Below are 15,479 nucleotides of genomic sequence, written 5' to 3'. Positions count from 1 at the left end.
ATCAAAGTGGTCAGGTTAACAATCAGTAGCAGATAACTGTTACTGGACTGTAGAACACTGGCCAGAAATAGAAAAATGTTCCACTGAAAAACTACACATTACTGGTTTTACTGCCTTTTAAGATACGAGAGATAAGCAGTGTCCATTACGGAGTTATGCTGAAAAAGGTATTTTAAATAAGAAATATCATATTTAATAGGAATTCTTCTGAAAACTAAGATTGGACATTGGATAACCCTTTTTGCAGTGTGTACCTTGGTCACCAGTGTGGATCTAGGACATGATGTGACTAGAGGCCATTTCTTTTGTTGATGTCAAGAGCTAGGCTGATATGGAAGGAGATGACAGGCATGTAAAAAGCCACGTCAGCCAGATGGAAAAAAGAGTGGAATAAAATGTTGTTTTTTAATACATGGAGAACATTTTTATTTCTAAGTGAGATAATATATGTCACGCTTTGATCTGTTGTCTCAAATCGTTTGGGGAGCAAAATATCTCATTTCAAGCTTCAATGTTTTGTTAGCATTAGTTAAGTTGAGCTGTGGCTCAGAGGTAGAGAGGGTCGACTGCTTATCGGAAGGTTACCTGCTGCACGTCGAAGTAATTGCACCCAATGCTATGAATTTAGGAATGTGTATGAATGAGTTGATGAATATTGTTAAAGCCCTTCTAGGTGGTCGGAGGACTTGAAAGGCGCTATAGAAGTACATTTACCATTTAATTCTTTCAACCTGACATATTCCATTGACAGCAAGATGGTTTAGATCCCATTCATTCAGTTATACAATGAACAAGTACTCACAATGATCGTATTCCTAATACCTTTTTATCTACAGAAGTATCAGGTCCTCTTCTGTGGAGTCAACCATTTTTCCACAGTAGCCCAGAAGGGACAAACTAAACACTGGCTCTAGACAGGGGCGGTAATGTTTTTTGCGAGTTTTGCTGCCATTGTAGTTTCTCCTACATGCTTGCAATGGAAAAGTGAGGTGAGGATGTTGTAATCCTATGTGCTTTCAGTGTGTATGACATTTGGTCGCCATGGTGGCTCCAAGGTTCCTTCGATCCTACCAGTCTGTATGACACAGGCTGCATTCAGGGAACTCAGATACAGTAAAATCAGCTCCTGTATGATTTTCCATTTTGTGGTTGCCATGGTCACACGGCGAACAGCAAGTTGAAAAGGTTGAACCGTCATAGACTCTTATGACAGCAGCACAAAAGCCATGCGCTTAACAGGTTGTGTTTACTTTAGAAACAATGGAGGTGCTGCAGTACTTCCATAAACTGTTTTAGGCCCTTACACTCTTTTGGTCTTTAAGTCTTTTGACCATTACTCTTTAACTCTTTTGATCGCTAACTCTTTTGACCATTACTTAGGCCTCAGGCCTAGTCAAGACTGCACATGAATATTGGCAAAAAGCCTCTTACCTTTTGTTGCGGCAGTCGTCTCTTTTCTTCCAACAGAACAACCCTGTCCCAACATAACCATTCTCCAAGTTGTATTAGGATATGTACCATACTATACTGGCAGCAACGGCTGACTGGTTTGTTACACAGAACTATCTGGGACGTCATCCCTGGAAACTGTTTGGAAAAGGGCAGGCACTTAAAATACTCAGCAGGTGATTGGATGAACCATCTGTCTGTCCCTGTTTATCACAGGCAAACTTCAACCAGATCAATTAACCATTAAAAGGTAATCAAACTCTTACTGAAGCAGCTGCCATTGTTGTTTAACAAACAGTGTCTTCTCGCTGCATCACACCTAGTGCCCACCCCCATAGCTGCCAGTGTTTCCTCAAAGGACGCTGATTGTAACTTGCTTTGCAAGATTAGTCTGAAACCCCTTTTACAGTCTGCAGCCATGGGAGTAGATCTGTGAGGCTGTGGTGCAGAGGCAGAGCAGGTCGTCCCCTAATCGGAAGGTTGTTGGTTCAATCCTAGGCTCCTCCTGCCACATGTCAATAATCCTTGAGCAAGATATTGCCTTGCAAGATATTGCCTTGAGCTGTGCATCGGTGTGTGAATGAGAGTCACAGCTCTATTGAGCCACATATCCCCATAAACTAAAGTAGCAATGACTTCATGAGCTTCTTTTATAATAAAATTATTACTATTAGAGAGAAAATTAATCACCAACTGCCATCAACAGCTATCAGTGGCTCTCCAAGTTCAGGAACTTTAACTAATGTAAACTCAGATATATATTTAGACTGTTTTTTTGCTATCAATCTTCATCAGTTAACTTCAATAATTTCTACAACGAAGCCATCAACCTGTCTGTTAGACCCGATCCCAACTAGGCTGCTTAAAGAAGTTGTACCCTTAATTGGCACTTCTTTACTGGATATGATTAATTTTTCTTTATTATTAGGATATGTACCACAGTCCTTTAAAGTAGCTGTAATTAAACCCCTTCTTAAAAAGCCCACTCTTGACCCAGGGGTTTTAGCCAATTATAGACCAATTTCTAACCTTCCCTTCCTCTCTAAGATTCTGGAGAAAGTAGTCGCCAAACGGTTGTGTGACTTTTTACATAACAATAGTTTATTTGAGGATTTTCAGTCAGGTTTTAGAGTTCATCACAGCACAGAGACAACTCTGCTTAAAGTTAATAATGACCTTTTGATTGCTTCAGACAATGGACTTGTCTCTGTACTTGTATTATTAGATCTTAGAGCTGCATTTGACACCATTGACCATGATATTCTTTTACAGAGACTTGAGCATCAAATTGGCATTAAAGGAACCGCACTAAGCTGGTTTAAGTCATATTTATCAGATCGTTCGCAGTTTGTACATGTTAACGATGAATCGTCAATAAATTACTAGTTAGTCATGGAGTTCCACAAGGTTCTGTACTTGGACCAATACTATTTACTTTATATATGCTCCCTTTTGGCAACATTATTAGGAATCACTCCATTAACTTTTACTGTTATGCAGATGATACGCAGTTATATCTATCGACCAAGCCCGATGAAACTAATCAATTATCTTAATACAAACATGTCTTAAGGACATAAAATCCTGGATGAGCTGCAATTTTCTGATGTTAAACGAAATTCTTGTTCTTGGCCCCAAAAACCTTAGAGACTCACTGTCTAAATATATAGTTACTCTAGATGGCATAACCTTGGCCTCTAGCACCACTGTCAGGAATCTTGGAGTTATCTTTGATCACGATTTGTCATTTAATTCCCACATGAAGCAGACCTCTAGGACTGCCTTCTTTCATTTACGTAATATTACAAAAATTAGACGGATCCTATCACAGACAGATGCAGAAAAACTAATCCATGCATTTGTTACTTCTAGGCTGGATTACTGCAACTCTTTATTATCAAGTTGCCCCAATAAGTCCATTAAAACGCTCCAATTAATTTAAAATGCTGCAGCACAAGTAGTGACAGGAACTAGAAAAAGAGATCACATCTAGCTTCTCTGCACTGGCTCCCTGTAAAATTTAGAATAGAATTTAAAATTCTCCTCCTCACCCATAATAATAATAATAATAATAATAATAATAATAATAAATAATAATACATTTTATTTATAATGCCCTTTTCATCAAAAGATCTCAAAGTTCTACAGGTTAGAAACACAAAGAGATAAGCACTAAATAAGAAAAGGAGTAAAGAATAAAAAATAAAAAAGGTTTTTAAAAAAAAACATCTAAAAGGGACCAAAAGCTTTGCTAAAAAGAAATGTCTTAAGATCCTTTTTAAAACAGTCAGTGGATTGTGGTGCCCTCAAGGTGTCAGGGAGGGCATTCCACAGATGTGGGGCGGCAACACAAAAGGCCCTATCTCCCATGGTCCTGAGTCTGGTTCTGGGTATGCGGGGGAGGTTTGAGTGAGTGGAGCGGAGGGAGCGTGTTGTGTTGGGGGTTGATGAGTTCTTTGAGGTGGGGGGGATGCATCGATGTGTGAGGAGAGAAACCTTGTAGTCAATCCTGGTGGAGACGGGAAGCCAGTGGAGTGAGTGGAGAATGGGGGTAATGTGCTCATGTTTCCGCACTCTCATCAGGATCCTAGCTGCAGAGTTTTGGATGTACTGAAGCCTCTGCAGACTCTTGCCAGGAATCACAAATAAATCCTATAAAGCTCTTCATGGTCAGGCCCCTTTATATCTTAAAGAGCTCATAGTACCCTATTACCCCACTAGAACACTGCGTTCTCTGAATGCAGGGCTACTTGTGGTTCCTATAGTCTCTAAAAGTAGAACAGGAGCCAGAGCCTTCAGTTATCAAGCTCCTCTCCTGTGGAACCAGCTTACAGTTGTGGTTCAGGAGGCAGACACCCTCACCACATTCAAGAGTGGGCTTAAGACATTCCTCTTTGATAAAGCTTATTGTTAGTGCTGGCTCACGTGAGTCCTGAACCATCCCTTAGTTATGCTGCTATAGGCCTAGACTATTGGGGGATTTCCCATGGTGCACTGAGCCCCTCTCTTCCTCTCTCTTTCTGCACTCATTCATGTCCCATTAATGCATGTTACTAACTTCACTTCTTCCCCGAAATTCTTGTGCTTTCTCGTCTCGCAAGTTCTCATGGATCCTGGTGGAGCCTCCTGCCATGGTCCTGCTTGACTGCCATTGCAATATCACTGATATTAGTGTTATTATTATTATAAGCATTATTATAGCTACGGTTACTATTGTTGCTGTTGACACTGCTCATTGTCCCCCATCGTTGCTGTTGTCATGTTCATTATCATCAGTCACTACTATTAGTGTAGTTGTTGCTATTGTTGTTGCTGTGCACATGTCTGTCTGTCTGTCTGTCTGTCTCTCTGTCTGTCTCTCCAAGAACTCCAAGATTCCTGACAGTGGTGCTGGAGGCCAAGGTAATACCGTCTAGAGTAACTATATCTTTACACAGTGTTCTCAGAGGTGTTTGGGGCCAAGTACAAGAACTTCCATTTTTTCTGAGTTTAATTGCAGCTCATCCAGGTTTTTATGTCCTTAAGACTTAGATAACTGATTAATTTCATCGGGCTTGATCGACAGATATAACTGGGTATCATCTGCATAACAGTGAAAGTTAATGGAGTGATTCCTAATAATATTGCCTATGGCAGAGGTGTCAAACTACCGGCCCACAAGAGGGTTCAATCTGGCCCGCAGGATGACTTTGCAAAGTGTGAAAATTACAGAGAAGACAGAGTAGCGAACATATGCTGAGACCAAGAACTAAACAGCAGATGGCAACAATGCGCTATCTGTTCTTCTTTTGCTGTCCAAATTACCCTCTGGGGCACCATCATGTTATAAGAGTAGCGTAGCTCCTTTAAGGAATAGAGCAGTGCGTGATGTGCGAGCGCAACGTGTGTGGTAGAGCGAGAGAGAGCGAGCGGGAGTGTGTGAAAGAGTGTGACGGTGAACAGCAGCAGAGCAGCGAGAGACATGGGTTAGCCCTAAGTTATCAGGTTTAGCAGTAAATGTACATTGTGAGTTACAGTTGTTGGTGAATAAAGGCCGCCGCTTCTCAAGACCAAAGTGGAGCCTCCGTATGTGTTGTTCACCAACTGCTGAGGATAAAGTGAAGTTTGTGAAAACATGCATGCTGAAGGCTGCAGAAATCATGTGCCCTGAGAAGCGACAGGCTTTTGCTAACATCAGTCTGATGAGAAACACTGTTGCAGACAGGATTTCAGATCTGTCGGCAGATTTGGACAGCCAACAGACAATTGATGAGAGCGCGGACATTACAGATGTTGCTCAGCTGGCCATATTCAATCGTGGTGTTGATGAGACTTTGACCGTCACCAAAGAGTTCCTTGAGTTGGTGCCTATGACGGACACCACAACAGCCGATGACATTTTCATCTGTCTCGTTGTAGCGCTGGACTTGATCGGACTAGACTGGGCTCGTGGTGTCAGCATGGCTACGGACAGGGCACCATCAATGATTGGGAAAAAAGCAGGTGTTGTGACAAAATTCAGAGAGTAAGTACAGGCCGCAAACGGAGGACATGGTTTTTGGACATTTCACTGTATAGAATGTACAGAATGCACTTCCATGACACTTCTCATGTCATGGAAGTGGTTGTCCGACGAGCTTGGACACATTTTATCATATCTCTTGCCGGGTTACCCCAAACTGACAGTCCTTGCTGTAAAAGTTTTGTGCTTGTTTGGGACTACCTACCTTTGTGAACAGGTTTTCTCTGTAATGAGCATCAACAAAACAAAGTTGCTCTCAAGGCTCACACATAAGCATTTCAATGACATTCTGAGATTGGCTGCTACTCAGGATTTGATGCCTGATATTGATGCACTCGTAAAGGCTAAAAGATGTTTCAGGAGCAAATTTAACAGTGAGTAAACCTACTTCATGTAAAATCCTGCTTCAGACACTTTTGCACACTGAAGAATACAGCTCTTTGAAAATGCATACTTACTGTGTGAATGTTTAAAGACACTGAACATTGTGTGCTAATATGTCAGTCAGCAGCTTCAGTACAAAAGAGTTGGTTTGGTGGAACTCTATTGCTCATGCACTGTATAAATTGTATACATGTATAAGACAGTAGGATAACTTAACCTTTCTTAATAGCTCCCACTTCAGTTTGTATGGTGCGGTGAGTCAGTTCAGGTGGTCAGGATTACTGCACAGATGTGGCAATGTATGTAAATTTAAAATAATTTCTAGATCTTGACAAGTTGTTTTAATCATAAAGTAAAATACTATATCGTTCAGTTCCAGGTACATTAGTTACTTAATGTTTTGTGGCTTTGTAGATCCACATCCACTGTGATCTTTAAATTGTAATGCACATGTGTACATGATAAACTGAGGCATAATATTGTTGAAATTGCACTTATTTTCCTTAAGAAAATTCAGGTTGAAAGTTCATTAAATGTGAACATTTTCAGAATGTATTTCTATTTCTTTGCACTAAAACAAAGAGAAAAAATAGGGTTTTTTGCTATTTATAGGTAATAATGTTTTAATTTTACTGGTCCGGCCCACTTAAGGTCAAATTGGGCTGTATGTGGCCTCTGAACCAAAATTAGTTTGACACCCCTGGCTTAAGGGAAGCAAGCAAGCAAGCAAGCAAAGTGAATAGAATTGGTCCAACCACAGAACCTTGTGGAACTCCATGACTAACTTTAATGATGATGTGAAATGTTTGGGAGTCTCTATCAAACAAACATGCTTTCTTAAATCTGGAGAACAAGATTTGTAAAAGGACTGTACTTGTTTAGCACCTTTCTAGTCTTCTGGTATTTGGATTGGAGTGCTACGGTACGTACTGACTCACTCCGGTTACTTCCTGCTCTGTGTACACTGTTTGGTGCTGTAGCTCTGTCAGTGAACGCTAAATATAAATTAGTTTTACTCGTTACAGCGGTTATTACCCGCTTAACATTTAAACGTAGACTAGTTCTACTTAAACACTGGAGTTTCTCCCTCTTTTAGGGACTTTTCACTACTTTCAAAGTTTTCATACACTCTAGTTTCATTAGCATTAGCAGTTAGCTATGGCTTCTCCCTCTCCCTCTCCTCGTCCTGCTCAGTGTGTCAGATGTTCAGTTATTCCTCTGCCTCCTTTAAAGATAATGGTACCTGTATTAAATGTAGTTTATTTACGCGCTGGAGGCGAGGCTTAGTGAGTTAGAGGAACGGCACCGCACCACTGAGATATCTTTAGCCGCTATAGTTAGCCAGCCCCCAGTAGCCGGTGCGGTCCGACCGAAGGTAGCTTCGTTAGCTCTGTAGATCCCCGGTAGTTCCCGGCAGCCGGGAAGACAGGGAGGCTGGGTGACTGAGCGAAGGAAGACTAGAACGGCGAAGCCCACAGGTCACCACCAACCGCTTCACGTTTCTAATACATTTTCCCCTCTCAGCGATACACCCGCTGAGGAACCAACTCTGGTTATTGGCAGCTCCATAGTCAGAAACGTGAAGTTAGCGAAGCCAGCGGCCATAGTTAAATGTATCCCTGGGGCCAGAGCGGGCGACATTGAATCAAATTTAAAACTGCTGGCTAAAGATAAACGTAAATACAGTAAGATTGTTATCCACGTCGGCGGTAACGACACCCGTTTACGCCAATCGGAGGTCACTAAGATTAATGTGGAGTCGGTGTGTAACTATGCTAAGACAATGTCGGACACCGTAGTTTTCTCTGGACCCCTCCCCAATGTGACCAGTGATGACATGTATAGCCGCATGTCGTCATTCCACCGCTGGCTGTCGAGGTGGTGTCCAGCAAACGATGTGGGCTTCATTGATAACTGGAAGCCTTTTTGGGGAAAACCTGGTCTGATTAGGAGAGACGGCATCCATCCCACTTTGGATGGAGCGGCTCTCTTATCTAGAAATATGGCGAAGTTTATTTCTAAAACCTGACAGTCCAGAGTTAGGACCAGGAAGCAGAGCTGCTGTCTTACACACTCCTCTGCGCTTTCTTTAGAACAGTCACCCACCCAAAACCCCATAGAGACTGTGTCTGTCCCCCGACCACCTAAACTATTTAAAGAAATAAAAACAAGAGGAGTTCAACATAAAAATCTAATAAAAATTAAAACCAACTCCTCAGTAGCACAAAATAAGAGAATGAAATGTGGGCTGTTAAATATCAGGTCTCTGTCCTCTAAAGCTGTTCTAGTGAATGAATTAATATCAGATTATGATATTGATTTACTTTGTCTTACTGAGACCTGGTTGTCCCACGAGGAGTATGTTAGCCTAAATGAATCCACCCCCCCAGTCATATTAATACTCACATTCCTCGAGGCACAGGCCGAGGAGGTGGAGTAGCAGCTATATATGATTCGAGCGTTTTAATGGACCCTAAACCTAAACTAAATTATAATTCATTTGAAAGCCTTGTTCTTAGTCTTTCTCACCCAAACTGGAAAACACTGCAGCCAGTTCTATTTGTTATAGTGTACCGCGCTCCTGGACCGTACTCTGATTTTATATCTGAATTTTCAGAGTTTCTATCAAGCTTAGTCCTTAAATCAGATAAAGTAATTATTGTAGGTGATTTTAATATTCATGTGGATGTTGACAATGACAGCCTTAGTAATGCATTTATATCATTAATAGACTCAATTGGCTTCTGTCAGAGTGTAAATAAACCAACTCATTGTTTTAATCACACTCTTGACCTTGTTTTATCATATGGCATTGATATTGAACATTTAATAGTCTTCCCACATAATCCTTTCCTATCTGACCATTATTTAGTAACTTTTGAATTCATACTATTAGATTATAAGCCATTAGGCAAAACTTCCTACAGCAGATGTTTATCTGACAGTGCTGTAGCTAAATTTAAGGAGGAGATTCCTTCAGTGTTTAATTCAATGCCATGTCTGAATTTAACAGAGTCCTATAACAACTTTAGTCCCTCTGAAATTGATAATCTTGTCGATAGTGCTACAGGCTCACTACGATCAACATTAGACTCTATCGCTCCTATAAAAAGGAAATTATTAAAACATAGGAGACTAGCACCTTGGTATAACCACCAAACCCGCCAGTTAAAGCAAATAGCTAGGAAATCTGAAAGGAAATGGCGCTCTTCCAAATTATCAGAATATCGCTCAAATTGGCAAGATGATCTTAAGATTTATAGAAAGGCCCTCCGTAATGCCAGAGGAGCCTATTACTCAGCACTAATAGAAGAAAATAAGAACAACCCTAGGTTCCTCTTCAGCACTGTAGCCAGGCTGACAGAGAGTCACAGCTCTATTGAGCCACATATCCCCATAAACTTAAGTAGCAATGACTTCATGAGCTTCTTCTATAATAAAATTATTACTATTAGAGAAAAAATTAATCACCAACTGCCATCAACAGTTATCAGTGGCTCTCCAAGTTCAGGGACTTCTGTCAATGTAAACTTAGATGTATATTTAGACTGTTTTTCTGCTATCGATCTTCATCAGTTAACTTCAATCATTTCTTCATCGAAGCCATCAACCTGTCTGTTAGACCCGATCCCAACTAGGCTGCTTAAAGAAGTTGTTCCCTTAATTGGCACTTCTTTACTGGATATGATTAATCTTTCTTTATTATCAGGATATGTACCACAGTCCTTTAAAGTAGCTGTAATTAAACCCCTTCTTAAAAAGTCTACTCTTGACCCAGGGGTTTTAGCCAACTATAGACCGATTTCTAACCTCCCGTTCCTCTCTAAGATTCTGGAGAAAGTAGTCGCCAAAGAGTTGTGTGACTTTCTACATAACAATAGTTTATTTGAGGATTTTCAGTCAGGATTTAGAGTTCATCATAGCACAGAGACAGCTCTGGTTAAAGTTAATAATGACCTTCTGACTGCTTCTGACAATGGACTTGTCTCTGTACTTGTATTATTAGATCTTAGTGCTGCATTTGACACCATTGACCATGATATTCTTTTACAGAGACTTGAGCATCAAATTGGCATTAAAGGAACTGCCCTAACCTGGTTTAAGTCATACTTATCAGATCGTACTCAGTTTGTACATGTTAACGATGAATCCTCCATAAATACTAAAGTTAGTCATGGAGTTCCACAAGGTTCTGTACTTGGACCAATACTATTTACTTTATATATGCTCCCTTTAGGCAACATTATTAGGAATCACTCCATTAACTTTCACTGTTATGCAGATGATACGCAGTTATATCTATCAATCAAACCCAATGAAATTAATCAATTATCTAAATTACAAACATGTCTTAAGGACATAAAATCCTGGATGACCTGCAATTTTCTGATGTTAAACTCAGAAAAAACCGAAATTCTTGTTCTTGGCCCCAAAACCTTAGAGACTCATTGTCTAAAGATATAGTCACTCTAGATGGCATTAACTTGGCCTCTAGCACCACTGTCAGGAATCTTGGAGTTCTCTTTGATCAGGATTTGTCATTTAACTCCCACATAAAGCAGACCTCTAGGACTGCCTTCTTTCATTTACGTAATATTAGAAAAATTAGACACATACTATCACAGACAGATGCAGAAAAACTAATCCATGCATTTGTTACTTCAAGGCTGGATTACTGCAACTCTTTATTATCAGGTTGCCCCAATAAGTCCATTAAAACGCTCCAATTAATTCAGAACGCTGCAGCACAAGTACTGACAGGAACTAGAAAAAGAGATCACATCTCTCCTGTACTAGCTACTCTGCATTGGCTCCCTATAAAATGTAGAATTGAATTTAAAATACTCCTCCTCACCTATAAAGCTCTTCATGGTCAGGCCCCTTCATATCTTAAAGAGCTCATAGTACCCTATTACCCCACTAGAACACTACGTTCTCTGAATGCTGGGCTACTTGTGGTTCCTATAGTCTCTAAAAGTAGAACAGGAGCCAGAGCCTTCAGTTACCAAGCTCCTCTCCTGTGGAACCGGCTTCCAGTTGTGGTTCTGGAGGCAGACACCCTCACCACTTTCAAGAGTAGGCTTAAGACATTCCTCTTTGATAAAGCTTATAGTTAGGGCTGGATCAGGTGAGTCCTGAACCATCCCTTAGTTATGCTGCTATAGGCCTAGACTATCGGGGATTTCCCATGGTGCACTGAGCTACTCTCTTCCTCTCTCTTTCTGCACTCATTCATGTCCCTTTAATGCATGTTACTAACTCCACTTCTTCCCCGGAGTTCTTGTGCTTTCCGTCTCGCAGGTTCTCATGGATCCTGGTGGAGCCTCCTGCCATGGTCCTGCTTGACTGCCATTGCCAATACTGTTGTTGCTGTGCACCTGTCTGTCTGTCTGTCGCTCTCTCTCTCTCTCTCTCTCTCTCTCTCTCTCTCTCTCTCTCACCCCAACTGGTCGAGACAGACGACCACCCACCTAGAGCCGGAGGATCTGTCCTAGGTTTCTGCCTTTTAACAGGCAGTTTTTCCTTGCCCTTGTCGCCAAGTGCTTGCTCATGGTGGTACTGTTGGGTCTCTGTAATTAATGTTAAAGAGTTCGGTCTAGACCTGCTCTATTTGAAAAGTGTCCTGAGATAACTTCTGTTATGAATTGGCGCTATACAAATAAAATTGAATTGAATTGAATTGAATTGACCACTCAAAGCGCTTTTACACTACACCACATTCACACATCATCACTCATAGAGTGATGACCCATCACCAACAGAAACTAACATTCATCCACCAATGCACAGTATCGGAGCAGTTTGGGGTTCAGTATCTTGCTCAAGGACACTTCAACACGCAGCCAGGGATTGACCTTCAGATTAGTGGACCACCTCTGAGCCACAGCCGCTCTACAGGGGTCACTTGTAGGCCAGGGCACTTTTCCCACACTACAGTACTTCATTATAATGCTGTTTTTCACACATTTTACCATCATCAAAACACTGCAGCTCTTGCAATTTGAATTTTACTTCTGCAATTTGCATATTGCACATGGCCATATTGCGATTTCGATATTTTGATTAATTATGCAGCCCTAATGGGAATGTCATTAGTTTTGTCATTTAGTATGTGGTCATAAACCAAAGTATTACACAAATTGAAATTTTGGCAGTATAATTCATCCTCTGGGGACCAAAAATATAAAACATTCATGGCAATCCATCCTATAGGCTCAAAATTTAAGTAATTGTATTAACTACACTACACTGACCTATTTTGAGAAATCCTATAAACTGAAAATAATTTTCTGCACAGGTTGTGTTTTTCAAGTAAAATATTGTTCATATCTAAAATTTTTTCACTCAGTTTTCACTCAAATTTGATTGGCCATTTTTGCAAACAGTAGGGATGTAGAAAATATCAATACACTTGAGTATCTCAGAAAGTTTTTTCTTCAGCCATTTGACTCTTCTACTCCATCGCTCAGATTGCACAAAAAGAAGTTCCACGATATTGGATTGATAAATACCAATGTAGATCCCACTGTTCTGGTTGCATAAAAAAAGTTCTCTCTAGAATTAGATATTTTTAAAAATATAATATATGACTTGTAATGTATCATTATGTGTAATGTATCGCCAGATTCTTGCTAATACACAACCCTAAGCCCTCAGTGTTACACTCTTTTAATTACAAATGAAGAAAGATGAAAGCCAGCATTGCAGCTATCCCCAGACACATACGCCACCTCCCCTTAGAGAAATTATTGATTTAATCTGTGTTAGTGGCCTTCCTCCACTACACAGTCCATGGTTAGTGGCCTCTGTTTGCAAATGACTTTTCTTCCGGTGTTTTTCATCTCTACTTTAGCACTCCCCCTCTTTTCCTCCGGGATTCTGTGTCATCCATTTTTAACGTGAAACAAAGCGGGTCACACAGGTAAGTAGGTCATTGCACAGCTGAAGTTGCAAGTCCATCTGGCTCCAACACATGGTTATGTACTGTACTTGTTTCCAGTCTGCCAATTGCTCCCCTCAGACATCAGACATGTGCAGACACGACACGTTTCCTACAGGAAACTCGGTCAATTGACCTGCTCGTTCTCCAACACCATCACGTCCTGCCTTAATTGAATTGTCACTAGAAAAATTGGATTACATTTTCGTCTCTGCTTTTTTTTTTTCATCCCTTACTTATTGGATGACTATTTAACTTTAAGTTCTTTTTGTAATTATGTTACGTGCACAGCTGTAATACTTTAATACTGTAAGACCTTTTTTCTGTTATCTTGTACTATTCTTTGTTTTGTCCACCACGTGCCTTTTCCATTCTTTGGTCCTGACCAAGTTCAGTTGCCATTCTTTTTTTTGCCTTTCCTGCCAATCATTGCTGGCTGCTCTCATAGCAGACTGAAAATGCTGCTTTTCATGAGCTGCATTGTTCTGCGTCATCTAGTGCAAGGTAGTGCCTATTTTCTATAGTGAAACATTTGTGGTGGAATGGATGATGTGTTTTGGATGATGTATTTTACTGACTCTTCTAGTGCCACTATCAGGCAGACATATGGTTGGATGACACACATTCATGAATGAACTGTAATCACTTTGGTAATGACAGTTACTTTGGTTTCATCAGTTACTTTGGTTTCATCTTGTGCCATCAGGTCAACATTTTAATCAGTCCAATACTTTGGTTTATGACCTAATACCTGCAAAACTGACATTCCCATCAGCCTCAGCTATATTTTGTGTTTACTGCTAATTAGCAAATGCTAGCATGCTAACATGCTGACTTATTGAACACAGCTTTGTTCAATTCAATTTAATTCAATTCAATTTTATTTATATGCTGCAGGGACTACCAGGATCCATGAGAACCTGTGTGACTAAAAAGCACAAGAACTCCGGGGAAGAAGCAAAGTTAGTGACATGCATTAATGAGACATGAATGTGTGCAGAAAAGTAATACTCAAGTAATCTCAAAGTAATACTATCTAGAGTTACTATATCTTTAGACAGTCAGTCATTTTTTAAATTACTTTTGCATTTTTGTTTTAACTTGGTCTTGACACCCATTAGAGCTCAAAACTGCTCAAACATGGACTCTCAAACTTAAGTGGTCGTGATGCATTGGTAGGACTAATGTGCCCAGTTTCACATCAGTCCAATGGAATTGTATTTTTTTATACTTCTTTCTTTCACAGTATAATAATAAAAATCTTTATTTTATTATAGCTTAAAATACTGCCTGCCTTATTATTTAAGTGTATTGACCTCTTTTATTTTGTGCTAATTAGATGTTATAGGATTCATCAGAGTCCCTTCTTTGACAGTCCAATTAGGCAATTTGCACTCCAAAAACACTGCTTCAAAAATGCTTGTGTGATTAAAAATCATATATATTTTATAAAGTTATAAATGCCCCATATAATTGGTTGTGCAAATGCATGCTGGGTTGTCACTGGCTCAGTGTGTAGAGAGCTAAACACGTCACTGTGCAGATTTACTTGCTGAGACACTCTAAGACTGAATGAATAGGTCTTCTTGTCTCTAGACATTTCAGGGCCTTTAATTAAACCCTGCTGAATTAGAGTGACGCGCGTCTGTGACATCAGATGGCTTATCGGATCCGAGTGAAAGTGTGAAGCCAAATTGAGTTTCCATTATGGAGGCTTGTGCTCCCTGGTGATTGTTAATAATAACATGCTCTAAAACACAGGGGCTAAATGGGGTTTCTGGGCACACACACTTAACCTGTATGGTAAGCAGTATAGAGGGATGGATTCCAGTGCTCCCTGTGCCAAGGGTCAGGCTGGTTACCAGAGTAATGTTAGTCTTGATTTACACATCATAATTATTCCATATGGCTGTTTTCTCAGAGTGTACCCTCTCCACATATAAAAAAAAAATCAAGGATACTTCGACATGTGCCTGAAGGAGCCAAGACTCAAACCATCAACCTTCCGATTAGTGGATGACCCACTCTGCCCCTGAGCCAGAGCCGCCAGTGAACGTTATGCTGCCGTGAACGTTATGCTGCTGTAACACCATCCAGCATGACATGAGCAAGATACTGAACCTCAACCAATGCTGTGTCATTGGTGTGCAAATGTAAATTATTGAGTTAGTTTCTGTTCAATGGGCTTTGCCATCACTGTCTGAA

The 15,479-nt window shown here is 40.4% G+C and overlaps 1 protein-coding gene across 3 annotated transcripts in view; it reads left to right on the top strand.

Annotated features, from left to right (window-relative positions):
• The window catches only part of LOC127375926 (coiled-coil domain-containing protein 183-like), a 74,457-nt gene that overhangs the window by 24,472 nt on the left and 34,506 nt on the right, over nt 1-15,479 (top strand). Inside the window, exon 14 of one of the 3 annotated variants that reach the window (XM_051422352.1) lies at nt 5,848-5,953. The exons of the other annotated variants lie outside the window; for them this stretch is intronic. Within the exon in view, the coding sequence (XP_051278312.1) occupies nt 5,848-5,953 (106 nt within the window). The remainder of the gene's footprint in view (nt 1-5,847; nt 5,954-15,479) is intronic. 3 annotated transcript variants of the gene reach the window in all.

This window comes from Dicentrarchus labrax, unplaced genomic scaffold (assembly GCF_905237075.1).
Source record: "Dicentrarchus labrax unplaced genomic scaffold, dlabrax2021, whole genome shotgun sequence".
In the NCBI taxonomy this organism is placed as follows: Eukaryota; Metazoa; Chordata; class Actinopteri; family Moronidae; genus Dicentrarchus; species Dicentrarchus labrax.
The sequence above is the reverse complement of the archived record's forward strand: the minus strand, read 5'-3'. Positions and strand labels throughout refer to the sequence as shown.